The 24,324-nt window shown below is 38.9% G+C and overlaps 1 protein-coding gene across 1 annotated transcript in view; it reads left to right on the top strand.

The window, feature by feature from the left end:
- ptprn2 (protein tyrosine phosphatase receptor type N2) overlaps window positions 1-17,090 on the top strand; it is a 148,090-nt gene extending 131,000 nt beyond the window's left edge. Inside the window, exons 17-22 of the mRNA XM_088072113.1 lie at window positions 3,638-3,757; window positions 5,257-5,423; window positions 8,010-8,063; window positions 9,088-9,152; window positions 12,107-12,180; window positions 15,186-17,090. Coding sequence (XP_087928239.1) covers window positions 3,638-3,757; window positions 5,257-5,423; window positions 8,010-8,063; window positions 9,088-9,152; window positions 12,107-12,180; window positions 15,186-15,257 — 552 coding nt within the window. The 3' untranslated portion in view covers window positions 15,258-17,090. The remainder of the gene's footprint in view (window positions 1-3,637; window positions 3,758-5,256; window positions 5,424-8,009; window positions 8,064-9,087; window positions 9,153-12,106; window positions 12,181-15,185) is intronic.
- The last annotated feature ends 7,234 nt before the right edge of the window (window positions 17,091-24,324 follow it).

Genomic DNA, 24,324 nt, shown 5'->3' with positions numbered 1-24,324 from the left:
CCTCAAAGCATTATAGGGGCTATAGTTCTCAAACATGGAACATGATTGTCCTTTACGTGGAGGTAATACAAAGAGTAACTGTATAATTTTTCAGGATTTTATGCTTGGCTCTGTCACTCAGTTGTAATGGTAGTACATGAGAGATACGAATCGGTGCTTCTAGTATTCCTACTCATCAATAAAACAGTGGCACTAGCTGAATATGTACTAGAAACCTGCAGCTTTTTCGGTTGTAAACAGTAGTCTAGTTATACCCCCTACCCCCAGGAGGTCTAATATTATTTGTGATAATGCTGATGTTTGCTCATATTTGCATTTTTCTCCCTGCTATTTGCATCCTTTCCCTTGTCCATAAATGTCAGACGACCCTGCTGTTAATCACTGGATATAGGCTATTGTAAAACATGTCGTATTGTGTGGAGGTATGCCTTAAATGATGCATGGTTGCCAAATGGCGTTCTTATGTCTTAATAGGACAGCACTGTCGTAATTAGTGGCCCCATCACCTCCATATGGTGAAGTAACTCTGCTAGCCGTGACCAGGATGTAGAAGTACAAAGCATAAATCGTGGCAGACCAGCTGGCCCTGCACTCTGCACTCTGCGTCTTGTACTGAATGGAGACTCGTTTCGAATCATTATGATAGTGCTGACTTTGTGTTAGGACAGACGTTGGCACCCGTGTGTGACCGTAGCAGGGCGGTACACCAACTTTAGTCTGGACTGGTTTAGTTCTAGACTTTGCTACTTATCAGTTCTGTCCTATTTGGTCAAATTAATAAAAAATAAAGAAAAAATCAGTACCTATTATCTAGAAAGGGTGCTTTAATTTACTGCATCAGCTCAGAAAGGTGCCCTGTTTGCTGTATTTAATTTGTAAATTTGAAAGTGCCTCAAATGAAACAGTTGATAATTATCTTTGTCTGCCAATTTTTTTCTGTGCCAGGTGAATAAATGCATATCCATTATCTAATGAAATGGTCTATTTAGCTATGAACTCAACTCTAAATCTTTCCCAATTAAGCAGAAAATTATGGAAAATTAGGCACAGATTGACTGACACAATGAACATCAGTTGTGTTTCTGTGAATAAGTAGTAGCCATTCATTATTCAATATGGTAAACCTTGGATTGTGGCAGGACGAGAAAAAAAAACACACTCTCTCCCCATTAAAAGTAAACAAACAGGGGAACACTGGCACTCTCATGCAAATGGACCATGCAGGAGGCAAATCTTTTTGCTCTGTCCTATCTAATCCACAGCAGCCCCAGGCAGCGCTCTGAAAGGCGGCTCTGCTCTAATCCTCCACTCCTCATTCCTCCATCCCTTCATCCTTCACTCCTCCATCCACCTCCCCTCCCTCCCTTCATCCCTGGCTATTACCTTAGCTCTGCTGGGCCTTGCTTTCCTGCTCACTTCACCACAGAATTCAGTGCAAAAAAAAGCCAATCAGAGTTCACAGAGCAGCACATTTTCAGGGTGTCTGCAGGTCCTTAAAAAGTCCTAAAAAGTCTTAAATTCAGTTTTCTAATATAAGGCTTCAAGAGTCATTAAATAGTCTTAAATTTGAATTTGTGTGGTCTTAACTGCCACAAACATTTTATTTCATTTCATCTACAAATCTTTAAATTCTCAAAATGAGTTTAGCTCCTCTGTGTGAAAGTTCACATCTCTGATACAGATTTTTAAACCTAAACACCTGATGCTTTATCCTTGCACTTAAATATTTTCAAAATTTAGACTATCCTAACTTACTCTAAGAATCATATTTCTAAATAAAACCTACCTCTGCACAGAACCACAAATATACTACTTACCTTTACACTTTTATTGGACAAGAAAAAGATGATTTGTGAAAAAAATCACTGTCAAGACAATTTTCTGACAAAAATTATCTTGAGGATTAAATTTAAGTGTATTCATTCCTCCCTTCATTACACAACCTTTAGGTGAGCACAAATTCAATCACAGACATTCATGAAACAAGCTTTCATATGACCTTTCACATGAAAAACATAAAACAGGCTTTAAAAGCCCTTTTAATGTGTCTAAAATATCACAATTTAATCTCAAATAGCTATTTTATATTGGTATGACATCAACAAACTTCTCCTTCAAACAACTGCATTTATTCAAGTGTCTTGCCAAAAACTACATTTTATAAGATTACACTGAACGCATCATGACACATTATAATTAACCTTCGCCCAATACTCATTTTTACTACATAAAACTAGAAAGCATCATAATGTAACTTAATGTAACCTCCATCAGCAGTTAGTTCTGGCTGACGGCTGCTAACAGTTTGCATTGGCTAGTTTTCCTCTGGCCGAGTTTTACAGCAATTTGTTGTTCACAATGTAGCTTTATAAGGTCAACAACATCCTGTAATGCATCAATAGTAAGTTTACTGTGTCTTTTTGTCGTAACAGCTTCCCTGTGAAGGTATCCGTTTGCCCCAGACTAATTTTCTATTGTCAACGGGTCAATCTGGATCCCTGCTTTTTAGCCTGTGCAAAACTAACATGACACGATTGAAAAACTTTGGCTGCTGCCATCCGTAAATTTCATCTTATTTGCCGATAGGCCGATAGCAGTCAACAAGGCGAATATTATAATACCGGTGTGCAGTCAATAAATCAGTGCATCCTTATCAAAAACACTGATTTATCCATACATAGCAACTGTGAATATTTGAAACAGTTTCAGTATTAATTTTACTCAGTATGGTACACTGGCACAGGCTGCACTTTGTCACCTTCTCTAATTATTAATGTTTACTGCACTCATTCTGCTGTTCTTTGCTACCTGAAAGACGAGAGGCTGTCGTTGCTTTTTTTACCTTCTTATATTTATTTTTTAATAATAGTTTAACAATTTATGCCCTCAATGTCAGTTTTTCCTTGTGGTATCAACATGGCTATGTAGTATTGATATTGTTCAAGGTATTGTATTGAAGTTAGAAATTCTGGTATAGTGACAGCACTGTTTAGCACATTTTAAAAAATGATGTCAGGCTCTTCACTAGAATACACCTTCTCCTCACTACTTACAAATATTTGCCAAACCTTACCAGACTAAATGAATATTCCTCCACATTATCACCTTGCCTAATCTCATCACATCCTGGCACAGTTGGCACAGTTGGCGTGTAATGTGTCCACTGGGCTGGATCACAGAAGCTTGTGATTAGTGTATAGTCAAGGCCATTGTGTTTTTATAGCAATCATAAAAGCCGCGTTTCCTCCTCATTTTCCTAATGGCTGCTGTGGGCCCTGTATTTTTTTTTTTCTGTCCCAAGGACACATTAGATTGTGATAAGATGAAATAGAGCAGCAGCTCAGTAGATGTTGTGATCTCACTCAGACGGCTGAGAGAGGGCGACACATGACGCGCCCTCCTGCCGCTCGACCCAACATTTATCATTTGACGCACACAGAGAGGTGACATTTATTCATACTTCCTGGACCAAGATTAAGAAATCAATTTCACTCTAATACGAGGGTGCTATGTAATGCTAATGTACAATAAGCTGCTCCCAGTGGCACATTCAGCACCATGTTAGTGCCGTACAGATGAGTGTGGAAGGGTTGTTGTGTCTGAGGGATGTCTGACACCTTTTTCCTCTGGTGTTTAGATGGTGTGGGAGAGCGGCTGCGTCGTCATCGTAATGTTGACCCCGCTTTCCGAAAATGGAGTGAAGCAGTGTCATCACTATTGGCCCGACGAAGGATCTGACGTCTACCACATCTACGAGGTATGTTAGTGAGAGATTAGGTACAAGATTTAAAGCTCTAATGCTGAAAAGTTTAAAGAATCTGTTCACCCAAATTACAAAAAAACTATTTTAGTAGTCTTGCTATGCAAATAGTTTTGATTTTATGTGCTGAGGTTTTGAGTTTTCTGTCTAAGAATTCAAAGGTAACTCATCACTGTGAACATCTTTCAGTGAAATTACTTTTTTTCCAAATAAAATAGCCCCTAATAAAGCCTTTGAGTAGTAAGGACACTGATTTTTCAATAGTATGTCAGTAGCTTTATATCTATAACACTCTCTAAGAGCAGAACGTCACTTGCCTGTGTCCAGACCTTGGAATACGCCTACTCCACTAAGTTGACTGAAGTTAGAAATAGAGTATAACGAGTTCTGTCTAATGTCAAGCAAAACTAAAGTGTTTCACAAAAGAAACACGTTAATTTAAGGAGGTTAAAGCACCATAAAATAGAAATAAAATCTAGACAGGGAAATTATATGAACATGTATTGCTGTTTGAGTTTCTTAAATGTCATTTTTACTAATTTTGGGCTCCACAAAGGCAAATCACTAACTGATTTTATCCCAGAAGTCAGAGAATTCCCAGAAAAAAAACATTTGTATTCAACGAAGTTGAAACAGCAAATAAGCTTTTGAAGAAAACATAATGCTGAGCATATTACACAAAATGTTCATTGACATTGTATTTCATTTGTTTTCTTCCAAAATGTGCAATATTGCAATACACTATCCACTACTACAGCGCAGTTTTTGTTTATTACCTTTTTGTCAACATTTAACCAAAATCACGATCTTTCCCTAACCTTAACCGAGTGCTTTTGTTGCCTAAATTAACCACAGACAGGAGTCTGGACGCAAACTCCAGATTCTGTCGTCACAGTCCTGTACACCACAATGTAATGAGTGCAGTTTAGTAACATACAAACGTAATTTATAGGAAATGGGGTTGCATAGGGGAAGAAAAATCTCAAAATCTCAAAACGTCTCCAAACCTTAGTATGGCTCTCAAAAGGGACATCTCTAAATCTCTGTGTTGATGCTCCTCTTCAAACAGCCCATTTATCTACAAGACTCCACCCAGTTCCTCCATTGCACTCATAAACATATCGAAATCATAGAGTATGAGAGCCCGCCCTCAATAATAAACACATGGTTAAATCAACACCTCTCTGACAGAGTCAATAAGAACTGCAACCTACTAGACTGTTCTAGGTGTTTTATGATTTGCCTTTACACACTTAAGTCATTATATCCACATTACTAATTATTATTTATCAAAAATCTAGAAAAAAAATTCAGTATTAAAGTATTTTGTCAAAAATATTTGATTTTCTCCATATTGCCCAGCCCTACAAGGAGTTTGTATGAAAATATGATGTTTATAATTTGGGTGAAACAGCGCTTTAAAGCATTTATTATGAATCCTAGCTGGTGTGAAGCTGTAATTAATTGACTGAACGCCCTTCTTTTTCTACATTTAGGTCAACTTGGTGTCGGAGCACATCTGGTGTGAGGACTTCCTGGTACGCAGCTTCTACCTGAAAAACCTGCAAACCAACGAGACACGCACCGTCACGCAGTTCCACTTCCTGTCCTGGATGGACCGCGGGATCCCCACCTCGGCCAGGACCCTGTTAGACTTCCGCAGGTAGAGTAAAGATCCTGCCGGTTGGCCTCAGACTCTGGCGCTCAGCAGATTTCAAACAGATTTCCACCTTTACAAACTGGCCTTTATCCTAAACTTGTTCTTAATCATCTTCCCTGATATTCTGTATTCTGTCAGCGCCTCTCTGGTCCGTCTCCCTTTTGCCCCTCTGCCTTTTGGTGTCCTAGAGAATGGTTGTTCTAATAAGGACTGTGTTTCTGTACTACTATCCCTTTCATCCTGGGCCTATTTCCCTCACCTCCCTCCAGCACATGTGATGCAGCAAATTAACAGCCCCGCACTGCCTGGCTTGGCTTGGGAAGAAAAGAAAAGGAAAAAAAAAAACCCACCTAATTCAAACACCCAATTAAATGAGAGCTGTCTCACTAAAAACATGGGAGAGGGGGGAAGCTAGTGACTGAATAACCTCACTCTGTTCTCCATATAATGTGTTCTGGCAGAAGAGCAGCAATAGCTCCTCTGAGAGAATCCAGAGGGATAGGAAAAGCCCTCCAAATGAGAAAAGATGCATCTGATTTGTGGATGGAAGTCTGTCCCTCTGGTTTGTAATGCAGATGAGAGAAAAAAAGGATGTGCAGTGTTATCATGTCATCCTTCCCTGACAGTTCTTTTTTTTTTTTTTTTCAAATTAAACCGGGTGTAGCTTGCAGTTTATTTATGACATTGGTGTGCAGGTTTGAGCTGTGTTTTGATTACACACATAAGTTTTCCTTTGCTGTCGAGGTCTCCCTAACGACCAGATTGCCTTGATGAAACTCCATTAATGCTGCTGTAGGTTATTGGGAATCTAAAGCTCTCTGATTGCGTGACTCAGAGGTCTCAGATCCTCACAGTCTTACGGACACACTCACGGTTTTTCATGGTTTCGGCCAACTTGGTATTTTGCGGTTGCCAGTGTCATTTTTGTGATGTTGCAGCTAGTAATATGAGCCCAGTTGCATAGTCACAAAAGTGATCATTGGAAACTGTGTCTCCTCCTCAGCCAGGCCTGTGCACAAACTGTCTTTCTCTCACTCCTGACTCTCTGTCTTCCCTCTCCTCCTCTCACTGCTCCTTCCTCTGGCTTGCATGGGGAATCCAACCATCTCTGTATGCTCTGTAACTGAGGACATATCCAGATTTCTATGATATATACACACTTAAAATGCAAAATATATACATGTGATGTTGTGAAAACAGAGAATTAAAAACAAAATACAAAAAAAGATATCAAGTTGAAAATATCCCTCCTGCAAAATAAGCAGTATTGCTGACAGTTTTATCGCATTTTATTTTTTAGCTATATTCAGTGCAGGTATTTAAAAATGAAGCCAAGCTCAAAGGTCATATTGACATTAAATAAGCACATCTTACCTTTGAAATGCAAGTTCTCATGGACATAGGTGCATTTTAGAGGGGACACGTCCCCTTCAATATTTAGAATGTGTATTTTTTTCCCCCAAATGAAGACATAAAAGTAGCATAGGACTTTTATTTTGATGTAATTAAAGGCATTTACACCATAACTTGATGCATAAAAGGCACACATTTGAGCAGAATAATTGAGCAGAATGCAGGAAATTAAGTTTAATGAACCCCTAAACCCCCTGCTTTTTTAATGTGTGCATCCTCACCCCACCCTGAGCCCTCAATATTAAAACAAAACCTATGCCCATGCATATGGAAAATGCAATAACAACTGTAGTTTATCAGGTTCATATACATATATATATATATATAAGATACAAAATAAATAAACTAATATAACATTTATATGAATATGATGTATTTTAGTATATTTAGCAATTTAAAATATAATTATAAGCTTCAACTTAATATTATTACTATAAGCAGTAGTACTTAATATTATTACTATAAGCAGTAGTAAAGGTATTTTAGTAGTGCTAAATTGACACATTGATTTATATTGTTTTGTATGCATGCAGTGTGCTGTATGTTATATTTATGGGTTTATTTGCATATTTCTAATAATAAGAAATTATTATTTTTTTAAGAAGTAACATAAAACACCAGACAGACTGGATAAACTGGGGATGTGATGAGACATCCAGACATTTATTTGTCATTTTGTCGCTGAAAGGTGAAAAACGAGGGACATGGAGAGACGCGGAAGCTCTCAGTGTGGTCAGTTTCCATGGTAACAGTAGGGTGTGAAAAGGCTTGTTGGCCTTCACCGCGCCTGTGGTGTATAACATTCATAATTGGCTGGGGTTAATGCGTCGGCGGTCGGCAATCACAGCATCACACCGCCACGTCCATCACCCCCACATGTCAAAATAATGCGGTTTGAAACGATGCTCGGTTTATTTACGTGTTGCGACACTGATTCATTCCTCCGTCCTCGAATTAAAGTGATTGATTGACAGCAGGGATGCATCTCGCAGGACTCTGTGTGCTCTTTTTATTGTTGCAGACCACAGAAGTCCCTCATGAGTCACACTTGCTTTAATTATCACTGTTATTATTAAGAAAAATAATCTTGTTTCCAGAGTGGAAGACTGTGCTTTAAGAAAACTTGCCATCAATCTTGCAATAACATCCAATTTTCTCTTTTTTTTTTTATTTCAGAAAGGTTAACAAGTGCTACCGGGGTCGATCTTGCCCGATAATTGTTCACTGCAGGCAAGTATAACTCTTTGAACCTTGTGACAGTGGCTGACCCTGCTGCATTGGGATAACATTGTTTGTCGGGTGTTGGAGGGGTAGAGGCTGTTTATTTTAAACCCGCTCAGTCCATTTACTCTCTCTGGGTCCACTGGAGCCGCTGTTTATTCCACTGGCTGTGTCTTTATGGAAATGCTGTGGCACAAAGACAGCCAAAGACGCTTCTATTTCCCATTTGGTCGAGGTAGTTAACTGGCCTTGATTGGTTTGTATTAAACACCAGGTATCTGTCTGACCACTTTTAATAGTCACATCCTGTTAAGTCATGCGTGGGGGGGGCAGAGGGGGAGCAGCAGCCGGCTCTCTCTGAGGGAGCTGCATGAACTGAGTGTCTAGCAGTGGATTAATGAAGCAGTGGTGCTCAGGCCACTCTCCTGTTTTATTGGCCTTGCCTTTATTAGAGAGATGTGCACGCCTTGTTTGCAATTAACATGCAGAGCCGTTGAATGGCCGGCGGGCACAAAGGGAGGCTTTTCATAAGACTATCTCTGGAGTAATGGAAAAGCAAGGCTCTCCAAAAGCTGTTCTCGAACCGCCCCTGGCCTCTCAACCTCTCCTCTGCTCCTGAGGTGCATTCATTTAAAAGCCTTTGTCCCCAGTGTGCCTCAGAAACCATTCCCCCTCTCCCCAATAGCCGAGCAAGTCTCAAGACCACACATGCACTCGTGTGCAAAGCTTTAACATAATCACATTTATTGGAACATCAAATATTCAGATCTGTGCAGGTATTTTTATAATAATATCAGGGATTATTTTTGACGTTTTGCTATTTAAGTATTCTTTTTTATCCAGTTTTGGGCAGATGGAGCAGTGTGTGTCTATGTGCATGGACTAATTTGGGTTTAAACATACTCGACAGTCTCTCAGCAGATGCAGATGTAAATGAGCAATTTGTTTCCTTATAAGAAAAACACTGAGATTAAAGCTTTACTCTGCCACCTTAATGATCTCCATCTCTTCCTCTCTCTCTGACTCTCTGCAGTGACGGAGCTGGCAGGAGTGGGACTTACATTCTGATTGACATGGTCCTCAATAGGATGGCTAAAGGTAACGATCAATGGCTTCCCTTTCACTCTTTCTGCTCGCGTTCAAGTGTTGCCCTGGCAACGCCAAAGCCTCTCATTTTCCACAGAGGGTCTTGGGGATGCATTAGAGGGTGACTTTTTCTGAGGCCTGGAGAGGCAGTGAAGACAGAGGCAGACGTGGAGGCGAGCTGGGAGGAGTGGAACAAAGAGAAAAGGAAAAAAAATGAAAATCCACATTACTAATTATCTATTTAAGCCACCGTCACGCCATATTGACCTGCAACACAACTGCAACATGAATATAGATAGCGCATGCATGGAAATGAAATGTTTAAAGGGGGTATCAGAATTTGCAAACTGTTAGTTTGAATCAATATTTAATATTTAATGGGTTTGTTTATTATTATTATTATTATTATTATTATTATTATTATTATTATTATTATTATTATTATTATTATTATTCATCTGTATAGTTTGCACCTTACTGTCACCTTTTGTGAATGTTTTTCTCCTTTTAAAAAAATAGGCGCGGTAGCTTTATTCGTATGGCACATTTCATACATCTTGGCAGTCACAAGTGCTTTACAGAGCATGAAATATATATAACATAATAAAGGACACAATATATTATAGGAAAGAGTAACAGCAAAACATATAAGAGGTATAATTAATTTCTAAATGATTAACAATCATAAAAAAGAAATCACCATTACAGATAGCCAAAAGACAAGAGGTGCAAAGTTGAAAATATTATTTAACCCTTTGAAACCAGAGGTCAATGGGTAACTTCAGGAGAAATGACCCAAAATTTAGCCAAAAAAAAAATTAATAAATGGATAAAAACAATAAAAAGGTACAGCCAATAGCAAACAAACAAGAACATGACCTGGAAAAAGTGTGCTTAAAAATAATTATATCTCTCGAAAAAATGTATAATTAAAAGAATTATGAAAGCCACTATTTTTTTGTAATTAATGGAACACTTCTTGTCAAATTGCTCCTTGCCTTTTTTAACTTTTTTGCCCTGCAATTTGCAGGGTTCGAATTGTTCTGAACGCAGCAAAAGAAAAGTCACGTGGATCCAGGTTTCAATGGGTTAAAATGCTTTAAAATCAAGTTTAAAAGTTTGCAGTCATCACAGGATGATGTAGGCAGTGTTACAAACAAAAATCTGGAAGGCTATTTCAGGTTGTATGATAACAAAACGCTGCTTCACCATTTTTTGTTCCAACTCTTGGGACGGTAAGTAGGCCGGCCCCAAATGTCCGAAGAGTCCTAGAAGCTTCATATGTCTCAAACAAAATATTAACTAAATTGTCTGAGATTTAAAAATCTGGACGCCCAGGTGCTTATTTTTTTATTTTTAGCAATTTTGAGTTGGCCCCAGGTTAACGTTGTATAATCAAAAAACACAGTTAAGGAAAGAAGTCTGCAATTGGCCACAAATCACAGCTACCTGGCGCCATTACGGCCGTCTACCGAAGAAATCATTACCCACAAGTCTAAATAAATGGGTAAGAAAAGCTACCTTTGTGTTGTGGGTGTATCATTACATGTAAAACGGGATTGGTTTGATTTGTCTCTAAATTTTAGGTTCCTGTGACAGGGCAAACTCATGTTTTTAGCTGAATCTCCACCACACCAAAGCAGTTTCTGAATAAGAATAAGTTTGACTGAATATATTTTTGTATTCAAGTTTTACATACAAACACATTTTGATATCTATTGTTGCTGGGTTCTTCCAAAGCAGCCTTACGTCACGTTAAAGCCCTCCATAGCTCAGTCTGCCCTCTGCTCTTTGCCCTTTGACCCCTGCCCTTTCCCCTCACCCTCCGCATGCCCTCCTCCTGCGGTCCCAGCCCGTCAGAGCAGGTTAGGAGGACGGCCACCTCTGATGCGTACCGTCCCTTCACTTTCTGTAAAACAGTAATAAGACTGACCCGTCCTGATGGAGTTCATCCGGATCAGCAACAAATGTGCTGTTGAGCACGATGATGAAAGGTGCCACCCGGTCTCTTTTTAACCTTTTGTTTCCTGCTCCAGAATCGAATGTATAAAATGGACATAATCTCACTCTCCAATGCTTTTTTTCTCTTTGGTTTGAAGAGCCTCTCTTCAGCTTAACTTTGGAATCCAGCCCTTCTGAGACATGAAAGTCTTGTCGGGAGCACTCGAGTACTTTGAGTACTAAGTCCAGCTGCATTAAATCCCTCTTTTTTACTCCCCACCCTAACCACACACACACATACACACACATACACACATACATTTTCACTCTTGCTCTATCTCTTTTGCTTCCTTTCTCTGCTTCACTTTCAGAAACATCTTGAGAGTTCAGGGGCTCTCTGCGGTTTTTCGCCCTCCTTCTCAGTCAGTTTTCTCAAATGAGCTCTGGCTTGTTGCTTGAAATCCATAAATCTGAAAGAAGAATACGATTTCCAGATTAACATCAGACACTTTTCAAAGCCAAAACAGACTTAACTCAACAGCAGCTGATCACTGTTGAAGGCGAGCAACTGTTGCATAGGTTAATCATCAGTATGGCTGCTGCTAAGGCAATAAATCATTTTAATTAGAGTTTGTTGAGCTTCACATTCACACTTACATGCAAACACACACACACACACACACACACACACACACACACTCAGATAGTGTTGTATCAAAACGCTGCTTGCAGACTTTATAGTTGCACACAATCTAAACCAATTTTTGAACACGATTCTCACAGAGAAGCCGGCGCTTAACGTTTTTGAATGCATTATTGCACATTTCCCAGACCCCAAAAATATCCTCTTGCATATTTTATCGAGAAACAGTCTGTGGCTCTCGTCCAAGTCTTTCGAGGGATGAATGTAATAATTTTCAATCGCTGCGCTGTTCCAAAGGGAGCCCAGTATAAAGAGAGATTGACAGATGTGAGCTGGATTACTCCGCTGCTTTGAACTCAGTCCAATTTTCGGTCTGTTGCAGGTGCTAAAGAGATTGATATTGCCGCTACCCTGGAGCACTTGAGAGACCAGAGAGCTGGCATGGTCCAGACAAAGGTAAGGTCCCCGGCTTTGAGTTAGAGAGGTGGGGGAGACGCGGGGGGAGGAGGAGGAGGAGGGGAGCAGTGAGGGAGGAGGGGTTGCAGTCATTCAAACAGACGATTGTCTACTTCATGTGCACAGGATCAGGGGAAATGATGTGGTAATTGATAACTGCAGCAGGATTAGAAAAACATTGTCTTGGAAGATAATAACTCTCTGTTCCACATTTATCACAAGACGCACAGAGACTGACCAAGATCTGCTGTTACTGAAATATTTTGTCCATGAAACTGCAGCATTTTAAGACTTTTTCTTTATTTCTTTCACTTAAACGAATAATATAAACATACATCACTAACCCTAAGGTTGAAATCGCGGTTTGATAAAATATGGTGTCAATTGTTAAATCAATCAAAGCAAGCAAAATGGTTTTGTTTCAACATTTGGAGGGACGCAAATTAATGTGATTCATTTTTGGGGTCCTTCCCTAAGAAATTTTGAGCAGCAAACACTTCATTCTCTACATACTGGTGAATTTTTCTGAACCAATTTATGGTGAAAATGTCATTGTGCTTCCTGATTCAAGCATGCATAGTTCTGTTGAAATTTAGTAGTATATAAAATTTGATTTTTAGAACACAGATTTCATATCCGTTTATTGTACTTTGACATTAAAACCTATATGCACAACAGTGTAGGTTTTTCTTCCAACATTTAAAGGGACACATGTTAAGCGTGGGGTGTAGAGGTCCTCCGACACTTCATTTCCTGCAATCTGGTGGCTTTTTCTGCATCAATTTATGATGGAAATGTTATGCTACCTACTGATTCAACTGTTCATAGTTGATTTTTCTTCTTTCCATTTTATGGCGCATTGCAACAATTGTTTTTGAGGTTGCATACTGCCTCCAAATACTTTACTAGAGGCATCCTTGCATCCACGAGTCAAAATGACAGCTGTGAACTGCATTAACATGCACGAAGGCATAGTTTTGTATTAAATTTGTGGGGGAAAACATATGAAACGTATGGTTTGGGGTCCCCTAAAGATTTTGAGCACTTAATTTCCTACATTTTGCTGAATCTTTATGCACCATTTTGTACCTTTTCTACATCACTTTGTGGTGTAAATGTCTTTATTTTTGTCAAAATGAAAGTCCTCTGCTACTTTAATGTTTTTTTGGGGGAGATCGTGTGTACCCCCAAAAAAAAGCTACGCCCATCAAGGATTAAGCAGACGTTCAACTAGGGCTGCAACTAAGGAGTGTTGTAATCATTGATTAGTCTCAAAGTCTATAATAAATAAATAAAAATGTTTTTAAAGTCCATCGTGATATGTCAGGGGCAAAATATAATGACTTCAGATGTCTTATTTTGTTTGACCAACACTCTAAAACAAAAACAGATTTCGTTTTATATCAAAGAAAGGCTGCAAATCCTCACATTTGAGAAGGTAGAACAAACTGATGTTTGGATTTGCTAGAAAACGACTGAGACAATAAATCAAATATCAAACATGCTGTTTAACATTTTCTTTATCTTTTACTTCCATTTCATCTTTGTACATTTTACCAGTCTGGCACTGCAGATTTTATACTCCTGTCTAATCTAATAAAACGCTGCTCCTGAAATTCTCACAGCAGGCGCTCCACCTCACAACGTTTTGGGAAATAGTTTAGGGTGTGTGCAAAGCATTTCCTCTCATCCACTAATGCACATAACAGGTAGGAAGTCTCTTTTGTTTCTCTCTTATAATTGGAAGGAATAATAATAATAATAAAGGCGAGGCTCATGCAGCAGTGGGTGATAATATTTATGCTTGCTAACAGACTCCAGTGTTCCTCGATGGTTCATTAATGCTGCTTTTACAGCCCTGCTGTATTCAGCACGGAGAAGCTTTTCAAGCACTCTCTCTTTTTCTTTCTCTGACAAGTCTAAGTGAAATTATATTGGAATATTGTTGATTCCACTTTGTGGCGTCATGCTGGGTCTACACAGAAATTAGATTGTAATGAGGTATGAAATTTAGTGTTAGGATTGGACAACCAATTATCTGTTGTTTTTTTTCTCCTTCATAATGTTGCCACTTTTTGGTTAGACCTCACCAAAAAAAAAAGAACATTTATTTCTCTTCTTTTTCTGTTTCCTGCTTTTGACAGACATCAACATGCAGTAATTACAGCATGTGTGACTGTTTTTTCTTCCTCGCTAACCATCCGTCTCTGATCTGTCGGGCAGAGATTGATCTCCCCCCAGTGGTGCAAACGTGAACAGCACAAAACTTGCTTTTGAAAGTATCTTTTTTAACACAAAAAACTTTAAAGGCAACTTGGGATTAGATATAGGCACACACACATATATATATATATATATATATTCATATATATATGTATATATAGATAGTTACATATTCTTTGGCCCTATCACAACATGAGAAGACGCATAAAAATAGAAAAGCTAATCACTCCAGATAATCTCCACTGCAAAGCGAGAGGCACGGCCACCGGTGACTCCTCTGTATTGATTTAGCCTATCCTCAGGCCAGTCTATGGCAGGCTATGTGTTGACACATCTAAAGACTGCTCCCTCCAAACTCCTACGTACCTTTTCTCTGTGAGAGGACCCCGTGGCCCGCAGCCTGGGGAGAGGAGAGGAATATAAAAACACCAGGTCCATGGGGCAAACATCAATCAGGCCCCTTTTGCACTCCTTGGGGAAAACTATGAGTGGGATTCGCAAACACATACACACCGAGCTGAGAGACAGCTTGAGTCAAAAGCTTTATTTTAAGACACACCTGGCTGGATCGATGCAGGGTAGCGCGTGCACTCCCGAGTTGAAAGCTCAGAGAGTGGTTCACCTTCACCTCCAGTCTGTGGCCAAACACATCCAGCGCAGGGTCAGGAGAGAGAGAGGAGGAGGAGGCAGCGGTTGCCAATCATCCTGAAATGGCATTTACACACTTGTGCGCACACTAAACTAAAACTTTCTTCCCTCCTCCTCCTCCTCCTCCTCCTCAGGAGCAGTTTGAGTTTGCGCTGACAGCCGTGGCAGAGGAGGTGAACGCCATCCTGAAAGCACTTCCTCAGTGAAGGCATTGCATCCCCCACCTTCTTCTCGCTCGCTGAGCACCGGTTTCCTCTGCCCACTCAAGACTGACATCTCTCTCTGCCCTCCCTTCTCTTCGCTCTGTTTCTCTCTTCTGTCTCTGCCTCCTCTTCACCTCTATATATACTGTATACTTATGAATGTCGTGCCAGATATCTCACCTGGATCCATATTCGCAAAAATGTTGCCTCAAAGTACGACTGTTGATCTTGGGATCTGTTGTTATTGGAGCGCGGACCAGCGGGGCCTGATCTGATCTGACGCGGGTAACTTAGATCAGCTCTCCTACTGTGAGACTCTTTGTCGATATGAATTCTGGTCCTCTATAACTGTGATGTTGTTCCTGAACATACCGTTCTAGTGCCGCTGACGAGCTGTTTACGTGATGTCAAGTGAAGGTTTTTGTTCCAAAATCAGCTATTTGCTGTTCGAGAAACTGATATAGACGCTTAGAAAATTTCTATTGGCACATTTGAAGCGAACTATAGTAGAGCTGCAACCAATCTTTGTTTTGGTTATTGATTATTGTGCAGATATAATATGAAATTGTGAAAAAAATGACAAGGCTTTGACAAGGACTTCCGTTTGCTTATATTGTCTGACTAACACACTGGTTCCCAACCTGAGGGTCCTGACCCCCTTTATGGGTTGCCAAAACTCCACTGTGGGGTCACGGGGTTATCTTGATGAATAAATAAATAAAACATAAAAGTCTTTAACTCAGTATTTCATTCACCTTTTTAAAAAAGCTAAATTAAAAATGTTTTTTTTTAAAGTTTGGATTACAATTTAAGGTATAAAAAAATATAAAACAGTCAGGGAATTGTATAAAAGTTCCTAAAACTGGAAAACTCATCTTTAATTACAGTACAGAAAAATATCGACTCAAAATCCATCCAAATTGCTCATTTTACATAAACTTCCTGCAGATATTGGTTGGTCTGTACCATTATTATTATATAATATGAAATATCCATCAGATTTGTCACTTAGTGAGGGGTTGTCAGGGATTCCCTTAAGAAAAAGGTCGGGAACTACCAGACTAACAGTTTAAAATCTTAAAATATTACATTTTTTGTCATATGTGACACTGGAAAACAATAAATTGTCACATATGAGAAGCTGGAACCTGAGAATGTTTGGGACTTTTGCGTAATAAAATTACTATTTTTCCTGTGCTAACTGACTCATCATTGCAGCTCTCATCTATAGTACTTTTAGAATGATAACGTACAAAGTACATTCAATTCCTGCCTGTAAAAAATCCTAAATTGTACAGATTATATCCCATAAATGAATTGATGTATTGGATACATATAGCGTTTTGGAAGTAAACTCCTCACACGTTTCCTCTGTGATCTGAATCAACCCACTATACTGTATACTCAGCATCACACGTGCAGATGTTGAAGTGTGTGTATTGTTGTATTTTGGGTCCGCGCCGATTCTTCGAAAGCCTCTCAGATCACGATTCTTGGCATATCAGGTGTTTGTTTGTTTTTTTAAATTCATCATTGCATACATTTTACACATGAACTTCTCTATTTAATGTAATACAAATACTGAGATAGTTCCTGAATGGATAGTAACAATAGGATATATTTAATAATTATATCGTTGCTAAATTTGTTTGTCCATCCATCACTGGTATATTGTGATATTTTGTGACAGATTATTCCCTGTATGTATAGACAATGAATGACTTTATGAATCCCTATATAGTGCTATCTGAAATGCATACTGAGAGCCTCAATGAGAACTATATATTTTGTGTGAAAAGTATCATTCAGGTTGATAATAAATCAGAACAGATTATACTGCTTTGGTGCCCTGGTTGTTTCTCTCTCTCTCTCTCACACACACACAGACACACACACACACACACACACACACACACACACACACGGAGGGAGGAGGCTGCTCTCACAGTGAATGGCATTTGATCGAATGGTGGCCTTAGTAAAGTCACAAAGAAAAGATGTATCGCGCTCCCCAAGGGTTTGTATCTGGGGGAGACTCGCAGGTTTGTACAGATGAAATGTTTGGTTCAGCAGCTCTGTCAGAGGAGAAAGTGGCTGGGATTTAAAATGAAATCAGTCATGTATTTCAGCCACTGAGGCCCTCTCGCTGTATTACAGAGAGGAGTAGGCTCAGTGGCTCAAAAAGTCCAATTTCATCAATATTTACTGAAGGATGTCACTTTTAACTTTTGGACAATAATTGCTTCTTTTACAATAGTTTCCCTTTTTTTTATGTGGACTTAAGTGCATTTCATTTAATCAGTTTGTTTTGTGATGGCTAAAAGGAGCAGATCTCTCCATTTCTTTTGGTAACACAAATTGGTTTTCACACCCAAATAACATTGTGACAGTTGGCATCTTTCACTCAGGCTTTCATCTATGTTTGAAAATGCTTCAAATAAATGTCAAATTATGGGCAAATCATTGTCAACACACTGACTTTCCAAATCTATTACACACATTTCATGACCTTCCCTGGCAGATAGAGTTGCTCTAATCAGTTAAATTAACTTTATTTTGCTAAAATAATCCAGGCGGTGTTATTTTTGTTTTTCGGGAAGTTGTGTCTCCATGTCATGAAGATGATTTAGTTAGTTTTAACATGTAGAGTTTTGTGATAAAATGTTCAACAAATGTTTTTACATGTAATTTTTGCTTATCTTTATTGTTGGAAACAATGTTATCACCTTTTTAGAAGCATCACAGTTCTGATTTTAAACACAACTTTGGTAGCATGTTAAAGAGGGATGGGGGAGGAGATAATCCAAATGTTTTTATTAATGCTTTTATTAATGGTTCATAATTGATTTATGGAATTATTTACTGATTTATCAGTAGTAACTCACAATTTACAGACCGCATATAGAGGGTGCCTTATTAGAAAGTGGTACCAAAATAAATATTGGAATTGCAGCATCTGTACCTGCAGGTAAAGTAAACTTAGATACAAAGTATAATGAGGACTCTGTGACCAGAGAATAGCGAGCTGCAAACACATGTATGTGTGGCTATGTATAGCGAATACTGGATTTTCACCCCAATCACCAGAATAAGAAACACTGTACATTTCTGCAAATGACAAACATTTTTTGAACATTTCATATGTTGTTTTTAAGTTGTTTTTTTGTGGCTTTCTTGCCTTTATTAAAGCACAAACCTAAAAATGAAAAGGGGAAGAGAGAGGGGGGCTTACATGCAGCGAAGAACCGCAGGTCGGACTCAAACCCCGGCTGCAGCGAAGACGCCTGTGTGCGTTTCATGTATTTGACCATAATATTTCTTTATGTTTCAGTTTTTAATATAATGTTCAGTGCGATGGTTAATACGTAGTTAGTTTTAAGCACAAAAAAACACATGGTTGGGATTAGGAAAGCATCCTGTTTTGGCTTATAATACCCAATTTGGTTGCTACAAACATGGCCGGACATGTCCTGAACTCTCGTTAAAAAATGTTCAAAGCTCAAAATAGTTCAAAATACCTGCTTTTGACAGTACTAACACAGCTGGACACGTCCTGAAATCATATTAAAAAAAACTGCTTTTTACACTACAAACATAGGTGGACATGCATTAAACTCTCATTTACAAAATCCTGCTTTTGTTTCTTAAAATTTAGCTAGAACTCTCGATATAAAAATACCTGTTTTTGTTGCCACAAATATGGCTGGACATGTCCCAAACTCATGATGAAAAAATGAGTTTGTAATATGTTTTGTAAGCAGTGCTATCCTATTATTTGTGCTTTAACATTCTTGATTTTGGTTGTGTCATAAGGGTGCAGGAGGGGCTACATGGGTTTCTGACATCTTATTTATTCTTCTGGACGTGTCTTGAAATTGAGTTAAAAATAACCTTTTTTTTTTTTTGTTCTTTATCAGCTGTCTGATGCTTGGCAGCCGTCTTGCCTCAGTGTCACGACATCCACCATCATCCCCTCCTCCTGATGAGAAACTCAGCTCACACAATCTGAGCTACGTCATAAACGTACAAATGTAACATATCTGGTTTGCAGAAACGTACAATGCCAACATTTTATTCTAGCGGCTGGGCTGATAATTTCCTACCTTTCAACGACTTGTGCGTGCTTCATGTGCAGATGCATATTCATGTGTGTGTGCTGCCCGTTGACATGTCCCTCCCTCCCCTGACACTTCTAATAGCTGGGAATGAGGCTTCATGCTCTTCCTGAGGCCTCATTTGCATATGATCTGCTGATGAGCTGCCACCGCTAACCAGCAACACCAAACCAAAGCCCTATTAATATTCTCCCATTCAGGTTGTAAAGCACACAAACCTAATCAGCTTAGAAATTACTGTATGGAAACCATAATTACGCATGTTTAATTGCTTATCATCTGATGGGTACAAGTTTATTAGAAAATGTATTCATGGTAATTGCTTCCTGAGGTATCTGGTGTGCTACAATACCATGTGATATCCTGTCAGCTCCCATTTGGGAGGATTAATGCGTTCTGAAAAAGTCACAAAATTAGATACTGTGTATTGCCTCTTTGGATGCTTGGTTTAACTCAAAGTGATTTTTAATTTAGGGATTTCTAAATTACTGCTTAAGCTTGGATAAGTCTTTGGAGTGAAATCCGTCAAAATCAGCATATCTGGTTGTTGTTAAGGAGTGCAGGCATATCACAGGGATATAAATGACTGTAAATTCAGCAAATGTCTGTGTAATCTTGATGCCACCAGAAAGTACTCACAAACCTGCCTGGCGTCGTGGAGACTAAATTACTGCCACTGAAAACAGAAAAGCACTAAAATCAGGAGAAAACACAAAAGTGAAAAGTCACAGGCATGAAATGAGGAAACACATCTTATAAGAGAGAGTTTTGAAGTAAAGCCATCTCAAAGCCGATGAATCAGTCAATCCTGAAACAAGCAGATTAAAACACACAGTGCAGGTCCCTCCGAGGGGCCTCCGAACTCGCCAAGAACGTCGAGTGGGCCTTTTCAGCCGTGGACCTCAGTGAGTCTTACAGCTCCTGCCCACTCTTTGATGATCTCTCTGTGGTTTATTGTAATCACTGTTGGCTTGCAGTCCTTCTGACACACTTGTAAATTCATGCAGTCTTATAAGGAAATGCATTGGATCACTCTTTCTTTCACGAGAGCCGTGATTCCCAACCACTTACACAGCAGGGCAAGATGCAGATACTTTAAAACATAGATGATTTTGTCAGAAAATACATAGACATGTTTTTACATTTATCTTTTTATTCTATTTGATTCCATTCATTCATTAAAACATGAATACAAACATGCAACATCATATAATATCTCTTTAAAGGAAAAATGTTTTTACAGAAAATTTCCAGCAAAGTCGGGATGAAAAAGTTAAAAACATTTTTCCAAAATGAGATATGTTAAATCCAATAAGACAGGACAGAAAAATACAAAATTCTTTCTGTTGTGGTACCTCTATATGCTATGTCAGCTTACTTTTTATGATTTAGTTTAGTTGCACTATAAAAAAATATACAACCTATGTTAATCTGATCATTTTCCATAAAGAACAAACATTAGGTTGTTTAGCTTCGAGCTACAGTATATGCATTACTCACCTTTCCACCTGTAGAAAAAGCTTGAAGTTCTCATACCTACAAGTGGTCGCTGGTAGTCGGCAGTTTCCCTCAGCGCTATGCAGCAACTTTGGCACTGAAGCTGCAGCAGTATTCCTAATATATGATTACATTATTCTGCATCTGCTGGATGTGTTAATGAGCAACTATTTCAGCCTAGTCTCACTCCCAGAGCGTCAAACGCCAGTTGGGCAGTGACCATTTGGCACCTGTTTGAGACGTTAAAGATTTTATACCAACAATGTAAATCTATTTTGGTTATCGTAAGATGCTCAGACATCATTTAAAGATTGTTGAGGTATAGAGAGCAGTATTTACGACCAATAACCAATGGTATGCCAAATTTAAGCCACTTAAAGCTGAGTCTTTTTTTAGCAAAGTCCACAGTCTTTTCTTAACTATAACCAAGAAATTTTATTGCATAACTTATGCCGACCCCTTCCTCCTTCTTACCACTTCTTATCAGGTATCATTTTAGTAATGCCGAGGACTTCTGCAAAAGCAACAAAATATGACGAGTAGAAATGGGATCATGTTGATTATTTAAAAACAAGTTTTCTACAAAATTTGCATTCAGTGCGTCAAGTCAAGTACTTTATCTTTGACTTTTCCAAGTAACAGTAAGTTAGCGGTACAACAGCAAAACTTGGCTTAACCTTAGTGCATGTCCAAAAGAGTGCAAGTTTAAAAATCCAAATTGGATATGTTTATGCATTTAACATGGGCTACGAATCCGCTTGAGCGTATGTCACAGGGCAGTGAGGGTAGGTTGGGAAAAAAGGCTGGTAACCCCTGCATTAGTTATACTTCAGTTGGCTTCAGAAAAAAACGTGGACTTGCAGTGAAACGCTGTTATTAGTATTTGGTCTAATGGTCTCATGGGTGAAATATCCCCGAAAGATATTGTGGATAAGTCAACAAAAATAATTGATTTTCCTTATTAAACCACGTCCTGTTGAATTATGGTAGAGAACTTGACTGCAGCTTTAATCAGATCTACTTGGTTGCTTAAAAAATAATTGCTGAGTACATGAAAAAAAAACAGCTACTCAACTTTTCAAGTCACGTTTAGATTTCAGAGCCAAGTCCAAGAGGTGTTTTTTTGCGCTCCAAAAAAATCCACCTGCGGATCATTGAACCTTTGAATGATAACACACAACATGCTGACAAACATGTCATTTCCCCGTGGAGAGGTTTGGGAGATCCCAGAGTGTTTGCTTGTTGGAAATAAACTGTCTGGGAATCTTTCCAGTATTTCCCAAAGAGAAAAGCCTTGTTTTTCTTTGCTGGTGTTGTTGGGAGTGAATGGAGAGCAGATTGCAGAGGCTGTGCCTCTCATGTCTGTCCAAGGCCTTGATACCTTTGATCTTCTCAAGAAACAAACAAGCTTTTAAACATGGCACTCCCGGCTAGTGTCTCTCTCCTTCTTCTTCTTCTTCTACTTCTTTTTGTTCTTCTTCTGTCAAAGCTGGGTGTTTTTTTGGTTTTTTTTAGCAAAAACGCTGATCGTGAGAAAATTGATCTTGCATGAATAGTTACGTATCATTGTGTATGCAATTATTCTCTTTTTTAAATGTCAACCATGTCGTCAAAAGTGAGCATAGTAATAAAGCACAGCGAAGACTAAAAACGGTGTGCAGTTTAAGTATTTATAAAAGCTTGTTTTTTTCCAAACAATATTTCAAGATTTTTCTGATTTTGCTTCTCCAAGTTACAGTTACATTTTATTTTTATAAAGGTTCAAACAAAGACTTAAATTACATTGTAAACTTATTAAGAAAAGAGAGCAAGCCCTACCAGGTCTGATTCTTTAGTTTTTATTTGCAGAAGCTGGTTGCATGAAATGTCTCTTAAGTTTAAATTAAATAAAAATTGCTGCCACTGTTTTGTGGCTAGTGCCCGCAGGTATTTTGTCTTTTTTTTTTTTTTCCCAGATTCAGTTCCATGTTAATGAAGAAATTGTGATTTGGATTGTGGGTGTTAGATGATAAATTTATTACATTTAAATGAAAATAACAATTTAATTTGATTTTTTAAGGTTTTAATCCTCTTTTTGATGACTTTTTGTGTTGGCTCTGTCTTTAGGCATGTCAGTTTTGGCTCAAAATTATGAGAATAAGCAGAAAAATATTCATTTGAATTGTATTTCCTGAATTACCTTAGTTTTAAAATATATTGTCTTTGTTTCTCAAGTATGATTACTACCTAACCAATAAACTGCGTATGGTCATTTTAGGATTGGAAATTTTTGGCCGGTTTCTTGTGTCAGTGGGTCAGATTGGGTTTGCGAAACGTATTGGTCGTATGTGCAGGTGGCAGATGCAGTACTGCACATCACTGTGCTGGTTCAGGAGCAGGTCTTGGTACAGTAGTGGTAGCTGACACAGTTTGGTTAAAGGTTTTGGGATGTTAGTGGTTAAAGGTGAGAAGTCGCAGTGAGGGCCAACATCTGGCTGAGCAGAAAAGGCAAAGCTTTCAATCAGGAAGCAAATCTCCTGTCATTACCCCCCTCACCTCCTCCTCCCTGGTTATTAATGTGCTCACAGCAGCAACAATGACATTTTACACTGTTTCATCCCTGTCCCATCATGCATCTGGGGGATACCCTGGCATTTTGCGGCGGTGTTTTCATCAGTGTCTGTGGCGGTTGCTGACCAGCGCAACTTCAATCCTGCTCACTGTCACTCATCATAAGTGAGTTTATCAACACACATCTAATCGCCACACTCCGCAGGGACCTTAACCATTTGCATACTAAGATTGCTTTCTTTTGCTCGGCTGAGAACGCGCCTCCTTTGCATAATTATTAACGATAAAGAGACGGTGAACAAATGTGTCAGGAGGTATTAGCATCACGTATACAACTAGATTCTAAAGGATCCGTTTAGTGACGCGCCAGGAGGAAAGATGAGGGCAAAGGGTAGCAAGAGGAGAGCAAGACTGTCAAGGGATGCACTTTTGTATGACGGGAAGGGGTTAATTAAAGGGCTAGGGAGGGAACATATAGAGAAGTGTGATATTTTAGTTAATCATTGTTTGACCGGGAATCCCCGCTGAGATTAAGGGTGCCTGTCAAAAAGAAAACAAATAAATGTTGCAGACAAACAAGAGACAAAATAAAAAAAGAGAAATCACAAAAGTACTCTAAGGACTTAAGTCTAGTAGCAAAGCAGCAGGATGCAGGATGAAAAGCCAAGCCTGAAATAAGACATATAATTACATCAAAGAAAATATTGCTCCAGTAGAGGGAAAACCCACAGCGGTGAACAACACAACATGTTTACATACAGCCAGAGTCACTCAGTATTTCTGCTGTGTACCATTAAAGCAGCAGGCCCATATTGTCTGTCATCTGTTGTCTGTAATTACCACTTTTTACACTGTCTTACCCTCTGTGGATAATGTTCAGCGTCTATACCAGAAGTGTTTCGTATGAA

This window comes from Plectropomus leopardus, chromosome 21 (assembly GCF_026936395.1).
Source record: "Plectropomus leopardus strain MGB_pleo_1.0 chromosome 21, ASM2693639v1, whole genome shotgun sequence".
In the NCBI taxonomy this organism is placed as follows: Eukaryota; Metazoa; Chordata; class Actinopteri; order Perciformes; family Serranidae; genus Plectropomus; species Plectropomus leopardus.
This window is presented reverse-complemented; position numbering and strand designations above follow the sequence as displayed.